General features: G+C 38.5%; 1 protein-coding gene across 1 annotated transcript in view; it reads right to left on the bottom strand.

Moving 5' to 3' along the window:
- Window positions 1-4,770: 4,770 nt before the first annotated feature.
- LOC148094360 (ankyrin repeat domain-containing protein 26-like) overlaps window positions 4,771-27,817 on the bottom strand; it is a 60,656-nt gene continuing 37,609 nt past the window's right edge. Inside the window, exons 5-9 of the mRNA XM_087822122.1 lie at window positions 19,360-19,939; window positions 17,548-18,484; window positions 15,885-16,033; window positions 5,846-6,103; window positions 4,771-4,941 (exon numbers count right to left, since the gene is read on the bottom strand). Of these exons, the coding sequence (XP_087678248.1) occupies window positions 4,771-4,941; window positions 5,846-6,103; window positions 15,885-16,033; window positions 17,548-18,484; window positions 19,360-19,939 (2,095 nt within the window). The remainder of the gene's footprint in view (window positions 4,942-5,845; window positions 6,104-15,884; window positions 16,034-17,547; window positions 18,485-19,359; window positions 19,940-27,817) is intronic.

Genomic DNA, 27,817 nt, shown 5'->3' with positions numbered 1-27,817 from the left:
GAAAGGTGACTCCACAACCCTCACAGAAAGGTTTTCTTCTTCCCCGACTTCTACTTAATGTGCATTGTCCAGAACCCAACAAAGGCTCCCCTGCTCGACACACTAAATGGTCCACACACCAGGCCCTCAAAGGTGGGCTTACTGGAACGCGCAGGAGAGGCAGGGTGGGGGAGAACAGGGACAGGCCCACAGCTGCAGCAGGCTGAGCCCACAGCCCCAGCAAACCCAGTGGTTGCGGATGGGTTAGGGTGCAGCCCCCACACTGCAGACCAGCAGAGGGCAACAGTCCAGCAGCATCCCTAGCCCCACCCCAAAATCCAGGTCCCTGCCCAGTTGCAGCAGACCAGTAGCAGCAGCAGAGACAAGTCTCCAGCCTCCTGGCCGCAGCACTGTGCTGCCAGTGGCCACGGGGAATGAGGCCGCAGCTCCGTGGGCTCACAAACTAGCTCCCCTCAACTGGCCACATCCCCCTGCCTGCCACGCTGGTGGCGCCCTGAGACCCAGGCAACCCGGATCCAGCACCAGCACCCACCACCCTGGTCAGCCTGCTGCCACCACTCCCATGTCCAAGGCTAAGCCTCCCACACCTTGAATCACTGCACCCCCTCCCCAAGCTTAAGTAGCACAGTAAGAGAAAACAAATCCTGTGCTACGGCACCACCTACTGGAACACTAAAGAAAGACCCCAAGTTATCAACCTGCTGAATGGTGGAAACCAAATGTCCCTAAATAAGAAAAGTGTTCACTACTTCAAATGCACCAGCAGAGAAACAACCCATTAAGCAGCATGGACCACCAAGGTAACGCTAACAAAGAAAGAAAATGACAGTTCTCCAGAAAGAAACTCAAAATAACGGCTGGTTGTGATACAAATGAGAGAGAAATCAAAATAGCAGTCATGAAGAAACTCAACAAGACAAAAGAAAACTCAAAAGGCAGTTCAATGAGCTCAGAAATAAAATTAATGAACAGAAGGAGTACTTTACCAAACAGGAGAAAACTATAGAATGAACCAAACAAATTCTGGAGCTTAAAGAACTCCATAAAGGAGATGAAGAATGGATATATTAATAACCATGATACACAATGAAGCCTAGTTGCTATTTCAAGACTCCCTACCATTGCCATCTTAGTCACCAGTCATTCAAGTGCTGGCAAGATATACAGACATAAGTGACCCTCATTTTAAAAATTCAAATATATCGGCAAACATACTGCTGAGAGAGATGTCTGAGATTTTGCTGCCTACGTTTTCTTCAAGGATTTTCATGGTTTCACAACTTAAGTCTTTTATCCGTTTTGAGTTTATTCTTGTGTATGGTGTGAGTTGGTGGTCTAGCTTCTTTCTTTGCATGTCCCTGTCCAATTTTCCCAGCACCATTTATTAAAGAGACTGTCCATTGTATGCTCTTGCCTCCTTTGTCAAATATTAATTGAGCATAAAGGCTTGGGTCCATTTCTGGATTCTCTGTTCTGGTCCACTGATCTATACGCCCGTTTTTGTGCCAGAACCAGGCTGTTTTGATTACAGTGGCTTTGTAATATAACTTGGTATCTAGTATTGTGATCCCTCCAACTTTGTTCCTCTTTCTCAAGTTTGCCGTGGCTATTTAGGGTCCTTTTGGGTTCCATATAAATTTTTGGAGAGTTTGTTCTAGATCTGTGAAATATGCCACTGGTATTTTAATAGGGCTTGCACTGAATTTATGGATTGCTTTGGGTAGTATGGACATTTTAATGATGTTAATTCTGCCAACCCATGAACACAGTATATTCTTCCAGTTGTTTATATCTTTCTCTATCTCTTTCTCTCTTTTTAACATATCTTTATTGATTTCACAGAGAGGAAGGGAGAGGAAGAGGGAGAGATAGAAACATCAATGATGAGACAGTTATCATTGATCGACTGCCTCCCTCACACCCCCTACTGGGGATTGAGCCCACAACCCAGGCATGTGCCCTGACTGGGAATTGAACTGAGATCTCCTGGATCATAGTCAATGCTCAAGTGCTGAGCCATGTCCAGCCAGGCCTCTATTTTTTTTATCGTCCTATAGTTTTCTGAGTACAGGTCTTTTACCTCCTAGGTTGTTTATTCCGAAGTATCTTAAATTTTTTGTTGCAATGGTAAATGGAATTGCTTTTGTAATTTCCCTTTCTGAGAGTTCACTATTGGTGTATAAAAATGCCTCACACTGAGCCAGCGGAGCTCAGAGGTTGAGCATCGAACTATGATCCAGGAGATCGCAGTTCGATTTCCAGTCAGGGCACATGCCCAGGTTGTGGGCTTGATTCCCAGTGGGGGGCATGCAGGAGGCAGCTGATCAGTGACTCTCTCATCATTGATGTTTCTATCTCTCTCTCTCCTTCTACTCTTCCTCTCCCTGAAATCAATAAATACATATATATGTTAAAAGTGCCTCACACTGATCAGAATGGCTATCATCAACAAATCATCAAATGACAAGTGTCGGTGAAGATGTGGAGAAAAGGGAATCTTAGTACACTGTTGCTAGAATGTAGACTGGAGCAGACACTATAGAAAACAGTATGGAATTTCCTCAAAAAACTAAATATGGAACTGCCACTTGACCCAGTGATTCCATTTCTAGGAATATATCCTAAGAAACCCAAAACACCAATCAGAAAGAATTTATGCACTCCTATGTGCATAACAGCTCAATTTACAATAGCTAAGATCTGGAAACTGCCCAAGTGCCCATCAGGAGATGAGTGGATAAAAAAGCTGTGGGACATCCACACCATGGAATACTATGCAGCTGTCATAAAGGAAGGATCTCTTACCCTTTGAGACAGCATGGAGGGACCTAGAGAGTATTATACTAAGTGAAATAAGCCAGTAAAAGAAAGACAAGTATCACATGATCTCACTCATATGTGGAATCTAATGAACAAAATAAACTGATAAACAAAATAGATCCAGAGACATAGAAGTATAGAACAGACTGATGAATTTCAGAGGGAGGTTGGGGGTTGGGTAGTGGGGAGAAGGGAGACATTAATCGAAGAACTTATATGCATATATGCATAATCCATGGACACACTCAACAGTGTAGAGAAGGCCTGGGGTGGGTGGGCCAGAGGGGGCCGATGCTGGGTGGAGGGGACCAGTGTGTGGGGGGGGGGGGAGGACATCTGCAATACTTTCAACGATAAAGATAAATTTAAAAAGTAAATTAATTAAAAATTCATATATCTCCTTAATTTAACTATTTAGAAAATGTACAACTGCTCTGCAAGACATTTTATAAAAATTGAAATAAAAATGCTGTAAGTAAAGTAGCAATTAAGAACATTCTCTCACATAAGAAGATGACAAAAAATGTTCACTTAAAAACAGAAATTAATCCTTTTAGTATTACAAGATTATTTAATTCATGAAAAGGGTTCTTGAGGCAGGAGTCCCCAAGTTCTATTTTGTAGTAGAATTTCTAGAGGGTACAAAATTATTATCAGCATTTTCAACAAAAAGTGTCTCCTGGACTGGCATCGTGCCAGGAGTGCTGTGTAAAGATCTCTCCTGTTGGTTCTGCTTGAGAAGTTCATTTTTGACCTCTGCCATCCTCTCCTTAGTCCTGTGAAGATTGTAAACAACAAATGCTTAGTATTTTATTTTTCCCTAAGTGACCTGCATTTTTTTAAGTAGCCACAATAGTAAACGGAATTTCCCATTTTAACAATGAAAATGTGTTGGAGCAGGCCTTCTATATTCAAGTATAGGTTCTAAATTGTCCTAGAGAAGCACTATGTTTCTAGGGAGGGGGGAGGGGGTTCCTCACTAACAAGTAATCCAAAGCAGGGAGGGGAGGGAAATGGCTGTGATGTGGGCGCTTCTCAGGTGACACTTGCTGCCTCCTGGAAGGACTGTACCTACAAGATTCTGGAGGATGCCCTTGGGCATATCTAGTGAACCACTTGAGAGGTTTTTTTAAATAATCCCTCAAAGACACTGTCAAGCATTTGCTTTCACCACCCCTGTACAATACACTCATTACCTTGGAGATTTTAAACATTTCCCATGGACGCATAATTTAGAGCAACAACCTCTATGGGAACAAGACAGCCTCGCTGGGGATCAAAATGAACGAAAACAGCTCCAGAGGCGATCAGCTTGTAACACTGTTCCCAAGGCACCGGAGCTGGGAGCCCCCCTTTCTGTCTCCCCGCCCCCCCCTCAGGGCTCCACCACATTCTCTTCAGCAACTGTGTCAATCATACCGCCCTTCACCCCTGTTCATCTTTCCCCATTTACCCTGCAGGCCTTTGAGCAGAAAAACTATAAAGGATAGTTTGTCTCGAGGCGCCCTCCAGTGATAATAACAAAGGTCACAGTGAAGAAAGTAAATTACCAAGCGCCAGACTGTGCCCAGCACTTAACCCTTTCAGTTTAAGTTATTTTCCAAAAGTAGTTAAACTCATTAATATTTCTATTTAGTGTAATTACAACATGCAACTTTATAAAAATATCGCTGTCTAAATTATAAAGCTTCAAAAACAGCTTAAAGACTAGTACATCATGGAGGTTAACTTAGGAAAATATTAAGGGGGGAAAAATAAAATGGGGAACAGATGCAAACTGTCCTGGACAAACATTTGATAGACAAGTTCATTTATTAAGATAATTTTCCAAAATTATACTACTTAATTAGCTTCCATTTCTACTAATCTCACGAACCTGGCTTGATAAAAATTATGCTTTAGAAACTAATTAATGAGGTAAATTTATTTTCTCTGATTTTGTGTTTTGACTTACTCGAGTAGTAGGCTTGGCAGTGACTTTGTCCATTGGTTTTCTCTCTGGTGGAGTTGGTTATATTTTTCCAATTTGGGAAGTTCAGATTCCAGATCTTCAATTATGGGTTCCAACTCCCTTCTTAATGAAGCTTTACTATGTGGCTTTTGTTGAGGTAATGGATCCATCTGAAGCAAATAAGAAGGATACATTTTTTTAAAAAGTATAATTTGAATAATTATATTTGTTTCCTTTAATTTTGAGTCAGTGATTCACAGAGCAGCTTTAAACATGAAACTAAGCTGGTTTAAAATATTATGTCAACTAAATTAAATCTAAATTATAAAAATAAAGTTAAATCTTCCTTTTTTATTTAAATTTTATATTGTTAACACTATTGTAGATGTCCCCCGTTTTCTGCCCCTTTGCTGCCTCTAACCAGCCCCCACCCCCCTCCCACCTTGGCCATCACCACAGTGTTGTCCGTGTCCATGGTCTATGCATAGATGTTCTTTAGCTAATCCCTTAACCTTCCTTTCTCCAGGCCCTCCAAACCCCCTCCCCTCTGACATCTGTCAGTCTTGTCCATTTATCCATGCCTCTGGTTCTATTTTGTTCATCAGTTTATTTTGTTCATTAGATTCCACATATTAGTGACGTCATATGGTATTTGTCTTTCTCTGACTTGCTCATTTCGCTTAGCATAAAATCTTTCTTTTACTAGTACTCATGCATTCTGATAACTCAAAAAATAATAGATTCAATTGACATTTTTAAAAATTGAACAACAGAACTTAATAATAGTGTAATTTTTAAATCAAAATTTTTACTTTTCTTCCTTATAGTCTTGTTTTACATAAACTGGTCTTAAAAATAAAATGATCCTCTAGTAAGAATCATTCTGAATGGTCAATTTAGTGATAATAATGATGGAAATTAAAATACTGAAATGAGAAACATGCCACCTTCCTTCCTGAAATCTACAGAACAAATTGCTATTAAGGGAAGTGGGGGAAACACATACAATGTCTATGTCCAAAGTGAAATTTGCAGTAAAATGAAATAAAGCACATTAAAGATCAAGAAATTAACCTGTAACAACAGATAGGCTTGTTTTAATTTTTTGTTTAAATGCTTTATTTCTCCCTCGCCAATCATCTGTTCATACTGTTCTTTTTTTTTTCTGAGCATTTTTGCTTTTTGTTTCCACTTCTGTTTTTTATCCTCTAGTTTTTCACATTTCTTTTGAATTGCTTTCACTGATGATAATGTCTGTTGAAGTGTATTTTCTTCATCCAGATGTGCACATGCTGAAGATGCAGGTTCCAGTATTGCTATGAAATCATCAGTCTGCATGAATGAAATAATATAGTTTGGTTATGAAGCTGTGGACTGAGAATAGTCTTAATTCAACACCAGTTAATTGTGATATTTTGAAATGAATTCAGTTGCAGTAAAATGTTATCCGTACTGTAGTACAGTCTTAGAATGTGGAACCTTGGATTACTCAGAATCAAGACCAAAGTTAAAACAACCAGGAGTCACAAACATATATTTACTGTCATCATATTTGCCACACAGAGTCTGCAGTTGATTTTATACTCTTTTTTCTGTGACTGTTTCATGTCTTTCCTCCACAAAATGACTATATGTCACCTCTTAGCAGAAAGTCTCTTACCTCTTCCCTCATCTTAACTCTTTGTAATTTTTAAAGAAGTGCAGGGATATCATTTTGAGGTATTTAGGACTGAGTCAACAAATGCATCCCAAAATAAGACTTTCAAAATGAGACTCTAATTAATGAATCTTCTAAATATGGATTCTAACGCCATAAGTCTTGTATTGAACTACAAACGGTTGATGCTCATTTGAATTGCATTCCAAGAAAAAATGATCCCATGGATTGCGGAGAAATCACATCTCCCACTGTAAAAGTTTAAGCGAGATGAGCCCTAAAAAAGTGGGGCTTAAATCAATAGTGAAATATTGAAATTCTTTGTTACTTCCCACAAAATAAGGGACCATACTAAACAAAAAGAACAGCACCATCAACAACCAACCTGCTGGAATGTCAGTGATAAGGGCGTGGGAAGAACAACCTCCTTAGAGATGATGATTGTTTGCTAAGACAAGACGAGTGAGGCAGTTACTGAAACATGTCTACAATTCCTTTGCACTTCTCCATGAAGCAGTGCTGGCCTTAGTTACTGGTTTCTAGTGAATAGAATGTGGTGGACCTGCTGTGTGACTTCTGTGTCTGGTGACACAGCTCCCATCTCACTCTCTCTTGGGAAGTTCACCCTGAGAACCTGGCCACCCTGTTGTGAAGGATGAAGCAGCCCAGGCCGCATAGTCAGTCCTCATCTTGGTGGCAGCTGAGTCTGCCCCAGCTAATGTCCCAGCCAAAAGCCTGCTGCCACTGACAAACAGGTGAATGAATAACCTTTACATGAGTCTAGTTCCCAGCTTCAAGTCACCCCAGCTGATGGCAAGTGGAAAAGAATTGAGCTGGCCTCACTGCAGATTTGCGAGCAAAGTAAATGCTATTTTAAAACACAGGGTTTAGGGGTGGTTTATTAAGCACCAATAAATAACTGGCACAGATACTGATATTAAAAATGGAGTGCTGACACAGACATGAGGGGGAGTGCCTTTGAACAGGAGGTAGGTGGATCCAGAGATAATGTATAGAGGTGTGACAATGAAAACCAAAAGGGCCTCCAAGAAACAGTGAGTCGAGGCCTCATAGCCCTGAGGCGGCTGACAGCAAGCGCTTCTGGGCAAGAGACCAAAATGACACTGAAACAAGGATGACGGGATTCTCCCTAGGAAGCCCTGAAAGTGAAATGCACTAGAAAGATGAGCTAAAGGAAGACTATTAAATGGCAGAGAACTTACCGGGTTCCAATATTCATTTCCCATTTAGAGCTTCTCCCACATGTCCAATGGTCAAATAATGCTAAAATACACACATGGCTTCTGGGTAACATCAAATCCAGGGTGTTCCAGGAAAGCATGGTCTAAGGATGAAGCCAAGACTTATAAAACCCTTAAGACCTCAGAAAGACTTATGTGGTGCCTCAGATGCCTTTAAGGATTTCCAGAATGTGAGAGTTTTCAAGGCACTGTCCTACAACACCTCCAGGAAGCCCAAGCTGAAGAGCTTACCTTAAAACAATGTGTGAGGGCGGCTTTTCTAATGGTATGAACACCAATAAAATTCACAGGAAACTCAAAGCTTCTAAGAGAACTGTAGTAGCAAAACCCCTGCTTGCTCACTTGGACTAAAGGAGAACAAGACAGTGCACAATAAAAAGAGGCCTGTGGGCCTTAGACCTTCTACAGGGAAGAGGCGGGCTGAGAAAAGAGCTGTAAGCACAGGTCAGCTCTTGTGAAAAGGGCTCAGGGAGAAGAGCCAAGGGCCCTGGAGAAGCAGTCCATGGTTAGGACAAGTCTTCCTCTCCTCAGTGAGGAAATAGAGAACATTATGAAATCGCTTTAGATCTCAGTAGTAAAACCAATGCAGTGTCCTTCAGCACCATTTACATACAATGTCCTTCTACCTTCCCTCAAGCTTGTTCGTAAGGGAAGGTAAGACCGACTCATCTTCATGTCACACCACAATGTTTCTCCATGAAAACAAATAGGCTTTACATTTTTGAGATTTCAAATTGAGACATTTCCAAAGAGGAGAGGGGACAAGCCAGCTGTGACCCTTCTCCTCCCTGGGCAGTGAAACCTGCCAGCGAGTCTCTGAATTATGAGTTAACCACATGAAGTAGATGCCAAGGCAGCAGGTCTGTTACAGGGTTTAATGGAAATGAAGCGAAGCGGGAGGCGCTGGGTTAGAGACTAAAGGTTGGAGTGGAGAGTAAAAGGAATGGGGGTTACCTTTGTGAGCCTACTTTCCCCTCCTGTCAGAGTCAGCAAACACAAGCTGGCCACGGGCTTTATCAGGAAGCAAAATATCTCCACGAAAGGAGCGTTAAAAGCATCCCACTACACTGACTTTTTATTATTACATAAAACAGCTGGTAATATGCAAGATGACTGGGAAAGAGCACTCATAAAATTTGATTTGGGCCTAGCAGAAGGACAGACTTATCAATCAATGAATTAGAAGGGAGAATCCAAAAATTAACCCTCACATTATGGCCAAGTGCTTTTTGACGAGGGAGCCAAACAGTTAAACCAGACATGAATGGTCTTTTTTAACAAATTGTGCTGGGACAACTGGATATCCACATGCAAAAGAGTAAAATTAGATCTGTACCTCCTACCATACATAAAAATTAACTCAAAATGTAAAAGCTAAAACTATAAAACTCTTAGAAGAAAACATAGGTGTATATCTTCAGGACAGGATTTGGGTATTTTTCTTAGATGTGAAACCAAAGACAAAAATAGACTAACTGGACTTGGTCAAAATCCAAAACTTCTGTGCTTTAAAAGACACCATCAAGAAAGTGAAAAGGGGAGCTACTGAATGGAAGAAATATTTGAAAATCCTTTATCTAATAAGGGATTTGTATCTAGGATATATACAGAACTCTTACAGTTCAATAATAAAAAGACAATCCAATTAAAACTGGGTGAAGGGATCGAAAACACAGGCTTTCCAAGAAGATACACAGATGGATACTCAGCATGTGAAAAGACGGTGGACATCACTAGTCACTAGAAAATCACAAATCAAAACCACAATAAGATGCCACTTCACACCCACCAGGATGGCTACAGTCAAAAGACAGGCAATGGCAAATGTTGGCAAGAATGCAGAGAAACAGGAACCCTCATACATTGTGAATGAAAATGCCAAATGGTGCAGCTACTTTGGAGAAAAGTCTGGCAGTTTCTCAAAAGTTAAATATATGATCTAGCAGATCCATTTATAAATATATTCCCAAAAGAATGAAAACTTGGATATGAATGCTCATAGCAGCATTATTAACAAAACCAAAAGTGTCATCAAATGATGAACAGATAAAAAAATGTAGTTGCTCCATGCAATGAAATGTTATTCAGCAATAAACAGAAACGCAGTACTAGTGATACATGTCGCAAAATAGATGTTCCTTGAAAACATCATGCTAAATATAAAAGGCAGTCACAAAGGACCACATATTGTGTGATTCCACTGATATGAAATGTGCAGAATAGACAAAACTGGAGAGGCTGAGCGGACAGTAGTGGTTCCTAGGGCTAGGAAGGGTGGGGAAGTGGAAACGGGCACAGGGTGGTTGCTAAAGGGCACAGGGTTACTTTTTAGGGTGATGCAAATGTTCTAAAATGGATTGTGATGATGACTGTAACTCTTGGAATATAGAAAAAAACCACTGAATTGTACACTTTAAATGAGTGAACTGCATGGTATGTTCATTATATCTCAATAAAGTCGTTGCCAAAAAAAATTTTAATTTGGTGCTGGTGCCTGGGGTCCAGTAATGGTATGCTTCTTGCCAGGGCTCAAGGCACAGAAGAATTAACAGTATGCCCTTTTTATAGAAAAGTGATAAAGAAAAAAGGCTGTCTTGTTCACTGATACCAAGTTCATACAATTAATAGAAAAATCTGTATTTCACTGCTCAAAGAATTGAATGATATGTATTTCCCCAAGGTAGGTGATTTTGGGGTCCCAAATCTGATTTACAATTACCTTCTGTTTTAACATATTAGTCCGAATTTCCATTTCAGTTAGATTTGGTTTTAAATATTCAGGAAAACTAAGCTCTTCATTTTCATGTTCATTTAACTTCCTTTGTGTAATGTTTAAGAGTTCCTTCAATCTGCAGAAACGTACAAAATGAGTAAGTCCAATTCTTTAAGAGTAAATATTTGATAATTATTTGAACAGATACTATGTTCTATCATAAAAAATAAATAAATCTATAAATTATGATCCTCTCATTTGTTCCAATCTAATATTGCTTGAAAGCATACTATCTAAATTATAAATGTAAGGTGAAAAATATTCATGGCATATGTGATACAGAGTTAATATTGAAACTATGCAGAGTTCTTATAATTAAGTTATTATTAATATTCATGTTAGTATGTCAATATAAAACATGAACCTATTATTAAATATCAACTATAAACCAGAGATCAGTTTCCAAAGTGAAGTAGAAAAGCATAATTACAAGTGAATGTTTTGAAGAGACACAAAAATACCTTTTGGTACCTCCTGACGACAATCTACAAGAAGAAAGGTCCCAACAAAACATCAAGGAGCTCATTCAAAATAGAAAGAGAAGCAGGAGAGAAACATCTTTGAAGTCTGACTTGAAGGCAGAATTAGAAAGGGGCAGGGCTTTAGAAGAAGGGAAGTCAGAGAGAGCATGTGTAGCAGTCTCTTCGAGGCAGTTTTAAGAAGGTATCTTTGCTAGCACAACATTAACAAAATGAAAGGGATACAAAGCAGTGTAGAGAAAGATAGTGAAATGAGGGGAAAACACTGGTGAGGATCAGAGAACAAACTTAAGTGCTTGGTAAATAAACAGAAAGGAAGCCATGCGGGGATTCCCAGACACTGGGGAAAATCCCATTATTTTTCACTAGTGGTAAAAACATGATTATACAACTTCTTTAAGTCATACAGACATTTTTGTATGTGTGATATATTTTATAACTAAAAAAGGAGAAAGAAACATAGGCCAAATCAAAAGAATTTTTGATGTTGTTAAACAATGACACAGGGAGGCTTTTAGATATTAAACTATTTGAATGCTGAAGGGAAAGCACACTCACGACTGAAAGTAGGAAAGGTCACCAGAGAGCAAAGACATCTTGCAGAAGTAAAAATTCAAGGTAGACATGAAAAGTGCAGTCGACAGGATATGCAAAATGCATCCTCATTATTGTTTTAGGAACCACTAAAGAGTAAGTAGAGCCCAGCCGGGTGTGGCTCAGCAGTTCAGCATCGACCTAGGATCCAGGAGATCGGGGTTCAATTCCCAGTCAGGGCACATGCCCAGGTTGTGGGCTCGATCCCCAGTCAGGGGCGTGCAGGAGGCAGCGGACCAATGACTCTCTCATCATTGACGTTTCTGTCTCTCTCTCTCCCTCTCCCTTCCTCTCTCTGAAATCAATAAACATGTATTTCAAGAAAAAAAAAAAGTACAGTATTTTGGCCCTCAAAGCAGTTTCAGATTGTGGTGTGAGTTTCTCAAGTAAATTTTTAAATAGGATAATTTGTTTAATTATGAAAATTACACATAGGAAATAAATTTGGATTTTGGTTTTAATAAAGTAAGTGGCAGTTAAATCTTAATTGAAGGTGGAAATGGTCTGAAATATTAAAACCTTACCTATTGAACTCTTTCTCCAGTTCACCCATCTTCTTTAATCCTTCACGCAGGCAAGACTGCAGGAAGAATTTTAACTCAGTCCATTCCCTTATCTGTTTCTTTTCATGCTGAATCTGTGAAAAACATTTTTAAAGTGAATTATTTTTAAAAATCTAAACACTCACTCTTCTTTCTTAAAAATATGATTTCTCATGAGTTCATGAATAATATGTGTAGACAGGTTTATAAAACATAGTAGACAGGTTTATAAAATCTAGTTTATAAACCTGGTGCTTATAAGGACAGATTTGAAAAATAATGACCTCTTACAGCAGCTTAAATTGACTTTACGGTTTCACCATTTTTTGGTCTGGAATTTAAATTGCCAAAATTTGCTAAAACAGAGGTTTTGACATATAAAATACTAAGTCTTTAAAAAAACCCCAAAACTTTAAGAGAATGGCTATATTGACATTTTAGTTTCTAAAGCTGTCCTAGAAACATTTTCATTAATAATTGAACATATTCCAGGTTTTATTAAATTGAATCTTACTAAGATAATCTTTGAAAAATTCTCATGCAAATCTGACTTTAGGATGAGATGCTCTCATTCTCTGTAAGCTTCTGCCGTAAGTTTCAATCTCTCCTTCTCTGTTAAACACTTTCTCTTTAAACAAAGTTTGTCTTCTCTATATTGAATAAAATCATAGCTTTTACTTCATCCTTGTAGCTTTTCCCATCATCCTGCTCCCCACTTCCACTCAACGCTAGCATCTTTAACGCAGGCTCACCCCCAGGCTCCTGCTCTCCCCACTCCTCTCCTTTCACAGGAGAATCCACTCCAGCCCTGTAACTGCCCCAAGCACTTCCTGAGGCTCCTTTAGGCCCTGTGCTGCTTTACTTCCCACAGCTACTGGGAACAAGGGCCACACCCCACCCTCTGGGCCTCCAACCCCAATTCCTTTCTACATGATGGACAGTCCTCGACTCTTTCTATTCCTTTTTAATTTATTTTTACTCTTTATTTATTTTTTGTTTGTTTGGAACAAAGTGGTAGCATGTTTATTTGTCTTCACCCTGTTGAATGCCATGAGCTAGAGCTACACTGAAGTTGAGGGAGATGTAACAAGTTTAAGAAACTCAATACCTGGTTTTATAATTCAATGGTCTTTGTTTATAGCAACACATTAAACTAAAGATATGGGCTAGAGACTGTATACTTAGCACATGAAAATAAGTATATAATCAATACAACAGAAATTATGAGGAATTCCTAAGAGACAGAAAGCTGACAGGCTCAAAGCTGATAGGCTCGAATCGCAGACACATGCCCAAGAGGAGGGCTCTGAAGGAGGAACTGGGGGAGCTCAGTCAAGCAGCGGATAGACAGTGCTCACCTAAGACAATCTGTTTTTATTTAACCTTTTTTTATAGAAAATTTCTAACACAAACAAAAGAAGATAGAATATTATATTTACCCTCCAGAGGTTCATCACCCAGCTTCACACTTTTCTTTTTTATTACTTTTTATTCTTTTTCTACCTCACTTCTTTTTTTTCTTTCCATCACCACGTATCCCCTCTATGCCCCCTTCCACCTCCCCCAATCCCCTCACAGCCCTGCAATTGCCACCCTGTTGTCCGTGTCCATGAGTTCTCTCTAGCTGTTTTCTTTTTTGCTCCATCCCTATCCCCCCCCTCCAACACCACCAACACCATCAGCAGACAAGTACCATATGATTTCACTCATAGCTGGAATTTAATGAACTGAACTACTAAGCAAAACAGAGACAGACTTATAGATAGAGAGCAGTCTATTCCTTTCCTAAAATTCAGAGTTCCTTAAATGTCAACACTTCAGACCAGATTCCCTCAACATTTCCAGCCCTGACCCCTTTGCTGAGCTCATCTGTACTTCTCTTCCTCCCTTCTAGCTCCTCATAGACAATACCCTCAACCACACACTCATGAGCCATGATGTGATAGGTCACCTATGTAGATAGCTAATCTTGTACATTTTATGTTGATTCTTATTGGTGTTACTTTGAGTGTGCTAGTGTTCTGTTCTGATCTTGGGGGCACCTTTGTTAACCAGCATTCTCTGTCTTGATTTTTCTCTTAAAATGCAAATGTTTTTCACAAGCATCAGATTATCAATTATTTGCCTTTAAAAAATAATAATTTCCTATTCCATAGAGACCTGACCTAGGGAAGTCTTCTGACATTCCTTTCACATGCATACTCAACTATATTGTATGAAGACTTGAGAAAGCTAGAGCTATCTTCTTGCCAATTCAGACTCTTCACCTCAACACTGTGTTGATCAAATATCTGGGTTTGAATCCCAAGTCTATCGGTGATATAAAGTATTTAATTTTATTCTAACAATAGTTAAGCTCAAATATTTCCAACTTATATGACTATATCATATAATATCATATACCCATATCATATAATATACATCACGGACAAATTTATACTTAGAAACACAAGGCTATCTCTCATGAGAAAAATTAAAACAATGTAAAATTAAGGGCTAAATTCTCCTGTACAGAAGAGATGACAAGTGCTTAAAAGAATGAGGTCAATGAGAGTTCGAACAGTCAGAGATCACTTCATGGAAAAGGAGAGATTGGGAGCCAGGTCCAGATAGATGTAGGAATAAGCAAGAGGAATAGAAACTGAAAACACAGAATGGACAGCATGAGTAACAGCAGAAAGATGCTAACATCAGCCCAGTTATCTCAGAGGATAAAGTCCAACGGCAAGGAAATAAAAACATATGTTCACACAATGACTTGTACACTAATCTTCACAGTAGAATTATTAACAGCCAAAAAGTGAAAACAACACAAAGTGCCTTCAACTGATGAATGGATAAATGGTTGAGCCACACAATGAAGTATTGTTCAGCAATAAAAAGAAATAAAATATTGATATGTGCTATAATGAGGGTGAACCTTTAAAATATTACATTAAGTGAAAGAAGCCCATCACAAAGGACTGCAACTTGTGTGCTTGCATATATATGAAATATCCAGAATAGACAAATCAACAGAGAAAAAGTAGGCTGGTGGTAGCCTGGTGCAGGGCGAGATGAGAAGCTGGTAGTGACAGCTAAGAGATGTGGAGTTTGTTTTTGGAGTGATAAAAATATTCCATAATTGATGGAGATGATAGATGCACAACTCTCTGGATATGTTTAAAAGTATTGATTTGTACCATTTAAATGGGCAAATTATATATGTAAATTATATCAATACAGCTTTTGTCAAAAAAATCCAATGGTTGATCTAGATTTAATTTTCTTAATTGTCTGACTATTTCCATGCTTTCATAATATTCTGAGAGGAAATGAAGGATATGCCTACTTCAACCAGTTTGTATAATGACCTTCCCGTACAAGTTATTTCAAAATCTGTAAAATAAATACAGATTCTATATCTATTCACCAAAATGAAGGTAAGAACTAAAACAATTTTCTGGAACATCCCATTAAGCATTATCCTTTGATTTTATCTCGCTGCCTCACCATGATAATGGAGATATCACTAAAAATATTGTTTAGTAGAAAGAAAAAAAAAGCCTCTTGACTTCTATGAAGAACACTGCATAATTCTCAACTTTCCTAAGGGTAAATATTATAAGAAAAAACACAAAACACAAATGGCAGGATAAAAGCCAGAGTTTAAGAAATAAGTGCACTATAAAGATAATAAAATTATAATAAATTAATTACAATAAAAATAGAAAAGAAAGCTGACCATGAAAAGTAGTACCCTAAAACACTCTATATTGTTTAACCAGCTGTAGATGAACTGATGACATGTTAAATTTCATACATACTTGACTTCTGCTTTCATCTAATTCTTGCTTTAACTTCTTTTTCTCATCTTCTAAATTCATACGAGAGAGTGATTCAACCTTCTGTGAAGCCTCTAACGTAGATAGTTTATTTTTGGTATCAGCCAGTTCTTGTTGAAGTTGTCTCACCACTGCCTAGTAAGATATTTCCGTTACTGGTTTTAAAAATCACATTTTAATTAAATTATGTTAATAATTATAACTTCACATACAGGATAGGGCTAAAGGTTACAGCTGTGAGTACATGAAACACAGTTTACTTTTGTATTGTTATTTACTAATTATTGCATTACTCTCCATACAAACAACTGTAAACCTACTTTTGCCCATGCTGGATGTACTTAGAGTCACATATTATTAACATAATATGTAACTGGGAAATATCACCACATACATCAATTCGCCTTCTTTTCCTCATAATGGACAGATTCCTGTTTGCTTAATCAGGTTAAAGACACAGAAATGTAATCCTCCTGCCTAATCAGTATTAGGTTACTTAGACAGCTGATTCAGCCCCTCTCTCAAGCCCTGACCCTCTTCATGAATCTCAAAACTTTACAATCTACTGACGTCCCAAAGAGAAATGGGTATGTAGGTGGATCAAGTGGTAGTAAGTTCAACATTGTGGAACATTTTTCTCTTTTTATTTATTTATTTTTTAACCAGAGGCTTCAATTAACTTCAGAGCTCCTCACACATTCAATCCCTTGCTCAAATTCTTCCAATAGATTCCCATCATAATAGAAAGTGAAGTCATTCCAATGGCCTTCGAGGCCCTAGGTAACCCGCCATTGCCCTCTCTCCCTGCTACACATAAATCCTGCCACCCGTCACTAGTCTGAAACAGAGATCCAATGTCAAATTAAGAAATCACAGAGAGTTACAACTCTCTCTGTATTGGACAAACTTATTTCCAAATGATAGTAATTAGGCCTTGCCATGAGAAACATGATCCAATCACTTGTAAAAATATTCAAAGAAAATTGTAAATAGTAGTGGAAAGTATAAATTTGCTAAAACTCATCACATTTGTCCCAAATTATGATTTAATGAAAAGTAGATGCCTTTAAATGAGCTGAAGGGTCTCATGAATATATTACTTGAGACTGAAATATTTCCAAATTTAATTCAAATTCAAAATAACATTATACCAACTAAAATGTATATAAGAAGCCAATGAAGGAAAGGTACTATGAGATACAGCATCTGCACTTCAGTTCATCTGGAAAATCTGAAATAGTGTCAAGATAATCCACTTAATTGAATCTTAATTTCAAAATACTCATTTTAGGTATGAACATTTCCATTTATCTGCTTGCTAAAGGAATTAAGATGTGGTGACAGAAAGATTAAAATTATTATTGTATCAGTATAAGACTAAATTTTAATATCAATCTATATCTATTAACAATCTATGGCTTAACCTCTTAAAATTTCATAGGCAACACAAAGTCTTTACTCAAAACAAAGCACCTCTCAGACCTAATGTTCAGTTGCTGGATACAATGTCTTTTAAGCTGATGGAGCAAACATATTTATAATCTATATATTTTTAATATTCAACTAGATTCACATTTAACCATCATCAAATATTACTCTGAATTTTCTTTTAGGAAATTGGAAAACTATTTATCTGTCTGGATACTTACATCTTTTTCTGCTTTATCATTTTCATACTTATATATTCTTTCTTTTAAATGATGCCATTCATTGGTTAACTTCTTCTTTTGGTCCTGTTCAGCATGAAGTGTTTTTCTGATCTCCTGAAGCTGATCTAGGATATTAACAACTCTCTTTTCTTCACTGTCAGCTTTGCTGTGCGCATCACCCAGCTGCTGTCGAAGCAACATATTTTCACTTTGTAGTTGACATAACTTCTCCCTTAAGGATTCCTGCTCTGCAATGTATTTATTCACTTTACATTGTTCACTTTGATACACGTGTTCAGTATCTGTCTTTTGGCCCTTTGTTTTGCTTAGGTCTCCTTCTGCGCCTTCTAAAATCAAGGTCCTTTCTCTGGGAGCATCTCTTGTGTGATGAAGCTCAATTTCTAGGCTACTGAACTTACTTTCAGGTTTAGAAAGTTGTTGAGAAAGAATCTCATTGCTTTTCTTAAGGTCAGACATGTCAAAATTCATTTTGTCCTGGAAACAAAACCATTCATCTCTTATTCTCTGGAAAGCAAGTTGTAGGTGTTTCTTTGATGTCTGACATTGTTCACGATGCTGTAGAGTAGTAGTCAGTCTAGGTCGGTATGATTCAACTTCTGCTTCCAGTCTTTCTCTGTTTTGTTTTTCATTCTCCAGTTCAGAGTTGAGCATTGCATTCTGAGCTGTCAGAGCCTCAAGCTGTCCATGATATTGAAATATTGTTTTTGTTAATGTTTCTTCATTCAGTTTTATTGTCTTCTGAAGATGGTCATTCTTTTCTTTGGCAATTGCAATGTCCTTCAAACATTTCTTTTCCATTTCCCGGTTCTGATTTTTTACTGCATCTACTTCCATTCTTAGAGCAGCAATTTCATCCTGCAACTTGTGAATTTCAGGCAACAGGCTTTTTTCTTTTTCATACCTATCAGAAACCTAAGTAAAACAAAGGAGACTTGTAGCTAACACTCATTGAAATGACATATCATGATAGCCTCTGAAATTAAAGAATAACCTATATGTTTATATAAAATAAGGCTGCAATAAGTGGATATCCCTCTGAAAAAAAAATAGAGTTGGATCCAACCTCTAACTTGAGACAAGCATAAATACTCCAAAGTTCAAAAATTTAATAAGATGATGAATTTTTTAAAGTGAAAAGGAAATCACAAGAGAATTTTTAAGACTCTCAGTACTGGAAAGGGCTTTCTCGGAGTCACCTCAGAACAAGAATGTATTATATAAAAGATTAATAACTCTACACTTAAAATTTGAGTTTACAGTCTGAACATATGGCTACCCCACAGTAAGAGTGTTCATCCTGCACATATTAAGATAGACTAAATTTCCTAAAATTCTTTTTCCCCCCAAGAATATCTCTTAGGTATTCTACTTTCCAGTACTTTCAAAGTCAGCTATAAAAACTACCTCCACTAATAACTGATAACCTAGGCTTTGTCCTAAGCACTTCTGCATCTATCAGTGAACCCATTCAGTTATCACAATCTAGAATGGAGAGGTGAAAAAGATAAGCAAGTTCAGGTTCTTCCCCAGGTGTGCAGACTCCACAGTTTGTGCTCTGGCACTGCCCACAGTTCTTCTCTAGTGTGAATACAGAAACACTAAAGAAGCCTCATCTATCAAAGTACAAATGGTGAATAGGATAAAATTTATAGATCTCTTCTTAGAAAAGTCTGAAATTTTTTGTTGCTACAATAACTTTTATTTCTTGTTCATGATGTTTAAAGTAGTAATAAATGTAAAATGGGGGGAAGTACACTAAACTACTTTACTAGGAATAAAATACTTACTAATAAATTATCAGGTGAACTTCTACCTCTGTTTCTCAAAGCCAGGAGCTCTGCTTTCGACGTGTCCATGTTAAGCCTTTGTACATCTTGCTGTAATGCTTCATTTACACATCCTGTAGATGTTCCAACACTGTAGGGGTCAGAGGAACTCCATTCTTCTATTTCAGGTTCCACGCTTTTATAGTTACTAGCACTGCAATGATCTGCATATAATGGCTTCTGCAAGAAGTCTTGATTTTGCTTTGATTCCTTATAAGTATTTGTAACAGCATAAGTATCATGCCTTTTCATTTGAATCATGTGTTTTTTTTCACTCTGGCTGGCAATCTGCAAATCAAGATGACTTTTTAGACCACTAGACTGAGGAGTATGACTGACTCCTAATTTCCTATTAGTGGTATTTGCGTTCATATTTTTTGTCATCTGCATATCAAACTCTTGGTTTTCTTTCACTTTGGATGTAACTACTGGGTTCTTTACTTTGATATTTTCTGTATCAGTACAAAAACGCTCTTCATTTTTGTTTAAAACATGTTCAGTGTCAGGTTTGTGATCATTTTCAGAGTGTAATTCCTTTTCGCTTAAACAAAGCTCAGAAGATGACCAGGGAGAGTCTTCCGGGGGCCCAGAGCATGAATGAGATGGAAACACATTTTTGAGGGTGGGTTCTTCTCCTCCAGGAAATGTCTGGAATACTTCAGAGAGAGGCATTCCAAATGCATCTTTTCCCCCACAGTCAAGTACTTTATTTGTCAGAAAAGAAGGCATTTGTTTTACACTTGCTCCTTTTTTAGAGTTATGGAGGGGCCCTTCCTCAGGACACTCACTAGTGTCTTTTTCACAAAATTCATGACGCTTCTGCTTTAACTCATCACTGGTAAGTTGTAAATTCTTCCTCTGTTTGAATTTCCCATGTTTAACCCACATTTCCTCATCCTTTTGCACAGAAGGATGTCCTGAATATGCAAAAGTATACCCCCTGTCACATGCCCTATTTATTTCTGAGTCTTGAGATATTTTTTCCAGATGCAAAGTTGTAAGGTGAATTTGCTTGCTTTGGTTTTCTGCTGTCTTTGCTGTAGGGATATACATTTTTGAAATAACTTCACCCTTAAGTAATCAAGTATGGACAAAGGAAAATTAGAATATAATTAAAATTTAACTTTTAGAATTCTTAATCTATAGTTAGCTACTCCCAAATCACTGGATTTTAACTGAGAAGTAAATATTTACTGGCCTTGGTCTAAATTAAAAGAAAAACATGAACCCTCAAAGTTAATTTTGTCACAATTCATTAGATGTTAAATCTATCAAAAATAAATTAGTAGCTGTATTTTTATGCTAAAAGGCTTCCTCACTTAAAATATTTCACCTCCCCATAACCTCAACAGTGAGCCCCTGCACCACATTTCACCTAACCATATCCGCAATAGTGAGCCCCTGCACCGCATTTCAGAATTTTATTAGAGCTGATCTAAGATGGAGCCAAAGGAGCTAAGAGTTACATTCACCTCCTCCCTGGACCGAACTGAAATTACTACTAAGGTACATAACTACCAAACTGAATAAGCAACTGAAGACTAGCTGAACATTACTCTTGTAACCAAGAACTACAGAAGAACCCTCAGCTAGACTGGTAGAAAGGGCAGAGATTCAAAAAGGGCTGGCCTTGCACCCACTTGTGGTGGTTGAGAATGCTGAGGGGTATCTCAGCTGCAAAGTTCCCCCTTGAGGATCATGGGGTCTCAACCTACACTGGGGTCCCCAACCTTGGGCACCAGAGGTGGGAAGAGGAGCCCACATAATATCTGGCTCTGAAAATCAGCAAGGATTCTGTCCTCCAGGAAGAAATGGGAGTCTGCTGGAAAGACAGGAACCCTCTTAGAGGGCCAGCACACAAGTCTTATTCCAAACACTCACTCTGGGACTATGAAGAAAGGGTGTCTCAGAGTGGAATGGAGTCATGCGAGGAGAAACTGCTTTGAATGGCTCTGGGAAGAGAGCTGAAGTTATGACTTCTGGGTCCCTTCCCTGTGCTGAGCTTCTCTCCCAGAGTACCCAAAGATGCCATCATTCCTGGGTTAAGCACTCCCTTCATTAGAGTATCAACCTGGGGAATCTACTAGCCCCACTGTCCTCACTCCTTGTTCTCTACCCTATGGAGCAACACACTACAAAGGAGTCAGCTGCCTGGGCCTATTATGTAGACTACATGGAGGTCTCTTGAGGTGGTCTGGTGGACTTAAGGGGTGTCAGAGATGAAGTTGTGTAACTTTGGGGTGGGGGCCATTTTTTAAAATCCCTTGCAGGTCTAACTAAGGCCACCATTCTGATGAAGAGCCCTCCCTCACACAGCCAAATCTTGGCTTTCTGGGGCCTGACGAATTCTGCTGGCTTTTACTCTAATGATTCCCTGAGGCCTCACCCAACCCAGCCACAAAGGTCCACAGATACCCCATGGGTGATAGCTGGCATTGGTGTATCCCGGAACTTTTGCTGAGTAGCCTAACACCCAGTAATGAAGCTGACTTTGAATCTGTATCAATCTGGTGAACACCACTCTCACCTACCTGATGACTCACTTACCTCATGCAACTCACATACCAACAGGAGCTCTTTCAGTGACTGACCACAACAGAAAGCTGGCAGGCAGAGGTGGATCTCAGAGTGACTTGGGCTTTTTGCTCACCTGGCCCACGGGCTTGGTGCTGGTGGCAGGAGGCCTTGGTGTGCAGCTTGGCCCCTCCTAGGCACACCCAGGCACAGCAGAGGCAGTCACAAACCCTGATTGCTTTGTAACTCCACATAGGTAGCCCAAGGGAAATCACTGGCAGAACCTGACTTGCACCAGAGTCCCTCCCAAGAGGGCCAAGTACCAGTACATGTGGTAGGGGGCTTCAGAGCATAATCCAATTAACTCCATGAGAGTGACACCCAAAGATTTCTGCAGGCACCAGACCATGCTGGCGTGAATTACTCAACATGGCATCAGCTTTCACATTGCAACACAGTGCATACTGCGGTCAGCCAACCTGAGGATCAACCCCATCCATGAACAGGCCATTAACAATCAAGACTCTACAAAAGGAGGGCTCACATAACACACACAAGTGACTTTCCTGGAGCACCTAGCTCAGGTGATCAGAAAGATTGTGCCACTGAGCTGCACAAGACACCTAATACATAAGGTTATTATACTAAGACTGGGGGGCATAGCAGATCCACCCAGTACACAGAAACAAATATGGAGAGGCAGCCAAAATGGGGACACAAAGAAACATGCCCCAAATGAAAGAACAAGAAAAATCCACCAAAAAAGAACTAAATGAAATGGAGGCAAGATATGCACCAGATACAGAGTTCAAGAACATGGTTACAAAGATACTCAAGGAATATAGTGAGAACTTCAATAAAGAAATAGCAAGTATAGCCTGGCCAGTGTGGCTCAGAGGTTGAGCATCGACCTATGGTCCAGGAGATTGTGGTTCAATTCCCAGTCAGGGCACATTCCCAGCTTGTGAGCTCGATCCTCAGTGGGGGGTCATGCAGGAGGCAGCAGATCAATGATTCTCTCATCATTGATGTTTCTCTCTCTCTCTTACTCTCTCTGAAATAGAGACATGTTTAAAAAAAGAGAGAGATAGCAAGTATAAAAAAGGACAAAGACATCATATAAAAGAAGCAGTCAGAAATGAAGAACACACTAGAAGAAATCAACAGCAAATTAGATGAAAAAGGAAATAGAATCATTGATTTAGAAGACAAGGTAGCAGGAAACACCCAATTAGAGCAAAATAAATAAATAAATAAATAAATAAATAAATAAATAAATAAATAAATAAATAAAAAATAAACAAAAATTATTTTAGAGGCTAGTTAACAGACTTCTGGGACAACACAAAGCATAGCAACATTCACATTATAGGGATTCCAGAAGGAGAAGAGAGAGAGCAAACAATTGAGACCCTATATGAATAAATAATGACTGAAAACTTTTCTGACCTGGTGAGGAAGAAAGACACACAAGTGCAGGATGCAAAGAGAGTCCCAAGCAAGATGAACACAAAAAGGCTCACACTAAGACACTTCAAAATTAAAATGGCTAAGTTTAAAGACAAAGAGAGAATCTTAAAAGCAGCAAGAGGAAAACAGATAGCTACCTACAAGGGAGCCCACATAGGACTGTCTGATGCTTTCTCCACAGAAACATTTCAGGTTGGTAGGTATTGGCACAAAATATTCAAAGTAATGAACAACAAGAACCTACAACTAAGACTACTCTACCTAGCAAGGCTATCGTTTAAAATTGAAGGAGAAAAAAAGAGCTTCCCAGGTAAGCTAAAGGAGTTCATCACCAACAAACCAGTATTAGAGGAAATATTAAAGGGACTTTTATACAAAGAATATGAAAAACGGAGGGGACATAATTATAAAGAATAAAATAGGAATAAGGGTGTACCTATCAATAATCGCTTTAAATGTAAATGGCTTCAATGCTCCAATCAAAAGACATGGAGTAGATGAATGGATAAGAAAACAAGATCCCACCCAGCTGCGCTTGGCTTAGCGCTTGTGCATTGACCTAGGATCCAGGAGATCACTGTTCAATTCCTGGTCAGGGCACATGCCCAGGTTGTGGGCTCTATCCCCAGTCGGGGGTGAGCAGGAGGCAGCCATCCAATGACTCTCTAATTATTGATGTTTCTATCTCTCTCTCTCCCTCTCCCTTCCTCTCTGAAATCAATAAAGATATATTTTAAAAATAGAAAAAAGATCCCTACCTTTGCTGTCTACAATACACCCACTTCAGGGAAAGATACACACACACTGAAAATAAAGGGATGAAAACAGATATTTCCTGAAAATGCAAACAAAAAGGGCCCTGGCCAAGTAGCTCAGTTGGCCGTCCCGATAAGCCAAGTGTGTGGGTTCAATCTCGCATCAGGGCACATACAAGAAGCAACCAATGAATGCATAAATGAGTGGAACAACAAATCAATGTTTCTCTTTCTCTCTCTCTCTCTCAAGTCAATAAATTAAAATATTAATTTAAAAAATTTTCAAATGCAAACAAAAAAAGCTGGGATAGCAATACTTATATCAGACAAAATAGAATTTAAAACTAAGGCTACAACAAGAGACAAAGAAGGTCATTACATAATGATAATGGGATCAATCCAATAAGAAGAAATAACCCTTGTAAACATATATGCACCCACCATAGGAGCACCTAAATATATAAAGCAAATATTGATAGAATCATAGTTGGGGAGTTTAATACCCCATTGACATCAACACTGAGATCTTCCAATATATATATATATAAAACAATCAAAACCACAGGGTATACATTTTTTTCAAGTGCACATAAAACATTTTCCAGGATAGACCACACGTTAGAGCATAAAACAAACCTCAATAAATTTAATAAGATTGAAATCATTTTACACATCTTCTCCAACCACAATGGTATGAAACTAGAAATCAATGGCAAACAAAACAAAAACAAAACACCACACAAACACATAAAGGCTAAATAACATGTTACTAAACAGTGAATGGGTTAACAATGAGATCAAGGACGAAATCAAAAGATACCTTGAGACAAATTAAATGGTAACAGACCACCCAAAATCTATGGGACACAGTGAAAGCAGTCCTAAGAGGGAAGTTCATAGCAATACAGGTTTACCTCTAGAAACAAGAAACCTCAAATTAACAATGTAAACTTTCACCGGAAGACATGTTTTAAATGAGCCCATCAGATTGTTTTAAAATGTGTGACATGGCCTTAATTTGATCGACTGATTGATTATTGTTATGACAGTATTCTATTTTTAGTGAGTCAAGTTCACCAAACATAAAATTAACAATTTTAAAGTGAAAAATATAGTAGCACTTGGTACATTTACAATGTTGTACAATGATCACCTCTGTCTAGTTTCCAAACTTTTCATCAGTCCAGAAGGAAACCCCATTCCCATGAAACAATAGCTCCCCATTCCCCCTATTGCAGTCTCTGGCAACCACTTGTCTGATTTCTGTCTCCATAGCATCACTTATTGTAGAAATTGCATGTAAAAGAAATCACACAATAAAACAGAAAAATTTTCTGCTTTGGCTGGTGTGGCTCGGTTAGTTGGACCATCATCCCATGCACCGAAGGGTCATGGGTTCAATTCGCAGTCAGGGCACATACCCAGGTTGCCAGTTCAATCCCATTTGAGGTACATACAGTAGGGTGAGAGTCTCTTGATTTTTCTTTCTAACCCTTCCTCTCCCTCTAAAATCAATTAAAAATATATATATATACCCTTGGTTGAGGATTTAAAAATAAAAAGACTAATTTTCTGTTACAAACCTAAAGGTAGTCCACTATAAAATTTTAAGAGTAAGTGCCATGCAAAATTAAATTGAGGGCAGGAAAATTCATTTCACAAGAGAGCACATTACCTTGAAATCTTCATGGTGGGATATAGGCCATGAATCATTAATGCCAGGTTTGCTGGAAAGTCTTTACAGTAAAATATACAAACAAACAAAAAGAGTGAGTTCATTTCTTAAAAAAAAAGCAACAAAAATTTTAAGCGAAAAATCAGCTATCTATATATCAAATGAAGATTCTTGATATAATTAACATGGGGCCCTGGTTTTAAAAAAGCTTTTAGTTATCTATTTCTGCTGCCACCTCTCCCAACCTACGAACTATTTAATGAAGACACATTCTGCTTGAGATTAATTTGTTTTTACCACTTAATGGCTAACATAAATTTGTTACCTGAGCTGGAACAAATCTGATGACTTAAACCAAGGTAGAAAGATACACTGTCCCTTCCCCATCATCTGTCCCTGGTTCAAAGACTAATCTACATCAGTAAAAAATGGCACTCTTGACTCTTGAGCATGGAAACCACTTATTAAGGAGAACCCATTCCTTCCTTTTACCCTAAAACTGTACAGGAAGTTCACTGAAATGGTTAAAAGTTAAATGTCCAAATATCAATGAACAAATGTATGTGTTCTCAGCCTTCCCACTCCCAGATCACCCTTCTGCAGACTCAATGACAGTCTTCAACCTTTACATCTTCAACCTATGAAGGCACAGACTCCTGATACAAGGCTGGGCTCCAATTACCAAGAATAGGAGCTCTCTATTTCCCTGCTCCTGGAAAACAAACTAAATGAAGTCTCAGGGATTCACTCATAACATAGGCATGTTATCAACTATCCAACCCCATTACTGATTTGACAGCTAGTTCTGCCCCTGCCAAACCCTACATGTACATGGGAAGCACATTAGCTCATTGGGAAAAGAGGTAGAGGTGAGAAGACACCTGCCTTGGGCCATAGATCTATGTCATTCAGCAATCTCCAGTCCCCTAAGACTCAATGGGACCTAAGCCCCACTCTAAGTCAGAGTTCAGGTAGGTAATACCACAGTCCTGTTTGTGATCAAAAGAATCTTTCCAGTGGCTCAAAGTATTTTAGTATCTTTCTGTAATTGTCCTAGTTCCTCCAATTAAACAAACAAAAGAGCAGCAACCTCATCAGGATTCTCCTGAGCCCCTTCTTTTAATGTGCCTTTCTAGACAACTCCCAACATCTTGGGGCTTCCTTCTTATAATTTATCATTAACTTGTCATAAACCCCCATATTCTCATCTCTTTTCTAAAACTATCCCAACCCAGTGTTGTTCATCTTGAAAGTTGGGATTCCCCTGCTAATGCCACTCTTAACCTCTATCCACTGTGTTCACTAGACCCATTCCCCATATTTCTATTATTAAAACACTCACCTACAGAATGATAAAGAAGGAAGATTATAACACTTAGAAACTTGAATTTACATTTCATTTCCACCACTTACTATGTTCCAAATAGTCACTTTAATCTCTTTGAGTTTCAAATTCTCCATGTGAACAACCACTTGACCAGGTTATGAAACACAGGGTGAAGTGCTAGAAGGTGTTCTCATTAATTAATTGCTAAAATTCCTTAAACTCCTGAAATTCTATGTGCCTTTGATTCTGTCTATAGAAAAATGGAGAACACCACTGCTGGCAGAAGTGGAAAAAAACAGCACAATGAAAGAAACACCAAAAATAGAGAAGTAAAAAAAATCAAGAGAAGTCATGGAAGAGGAAAAAAGGACTCTAGGAATAAATGAAAAAACTTAATACAACTAGGCAAAGGTGCTACCTGAGGGGAAAACCAGACTCGGAAGTCAGTAAATAGAGCAGTCAATTAGAAACATCTTCTAAATAGATGTTGAATTTAATTAACATAACATGGTCTACACATAGATATTTGTTACTTACAGATAAGGAATTCATTTCAAGAAGAAGAGATATCATTATACCTAGAAACACTTGCCTGATTAGGCCTTGCTTGGATAAAACCTTTGGTTCTGTGGCCATAGCTAACTGTGAAGTGCCCTAAAGCCTTTAATGGGAAAACGA

This window comes from Miniopterus natalensis, chromosome 1 (genome assembly GCF_054644295.1).
Source record: "Miniopterus natalensis isolate mMinNat1 chromosome 1, mMinNat1.hap1, whole genome shotgun sequence".
Classification (NCBI taxonomy): Eukaryota; Metazoa; Chordata; class Mammalia; order Chiroptera; family Miniopteridae; genus Miniopterus; species Miniopterus natalensis.
This window is presented reverse-complemented; position numbering and strand designations above follow the sequence as displayed.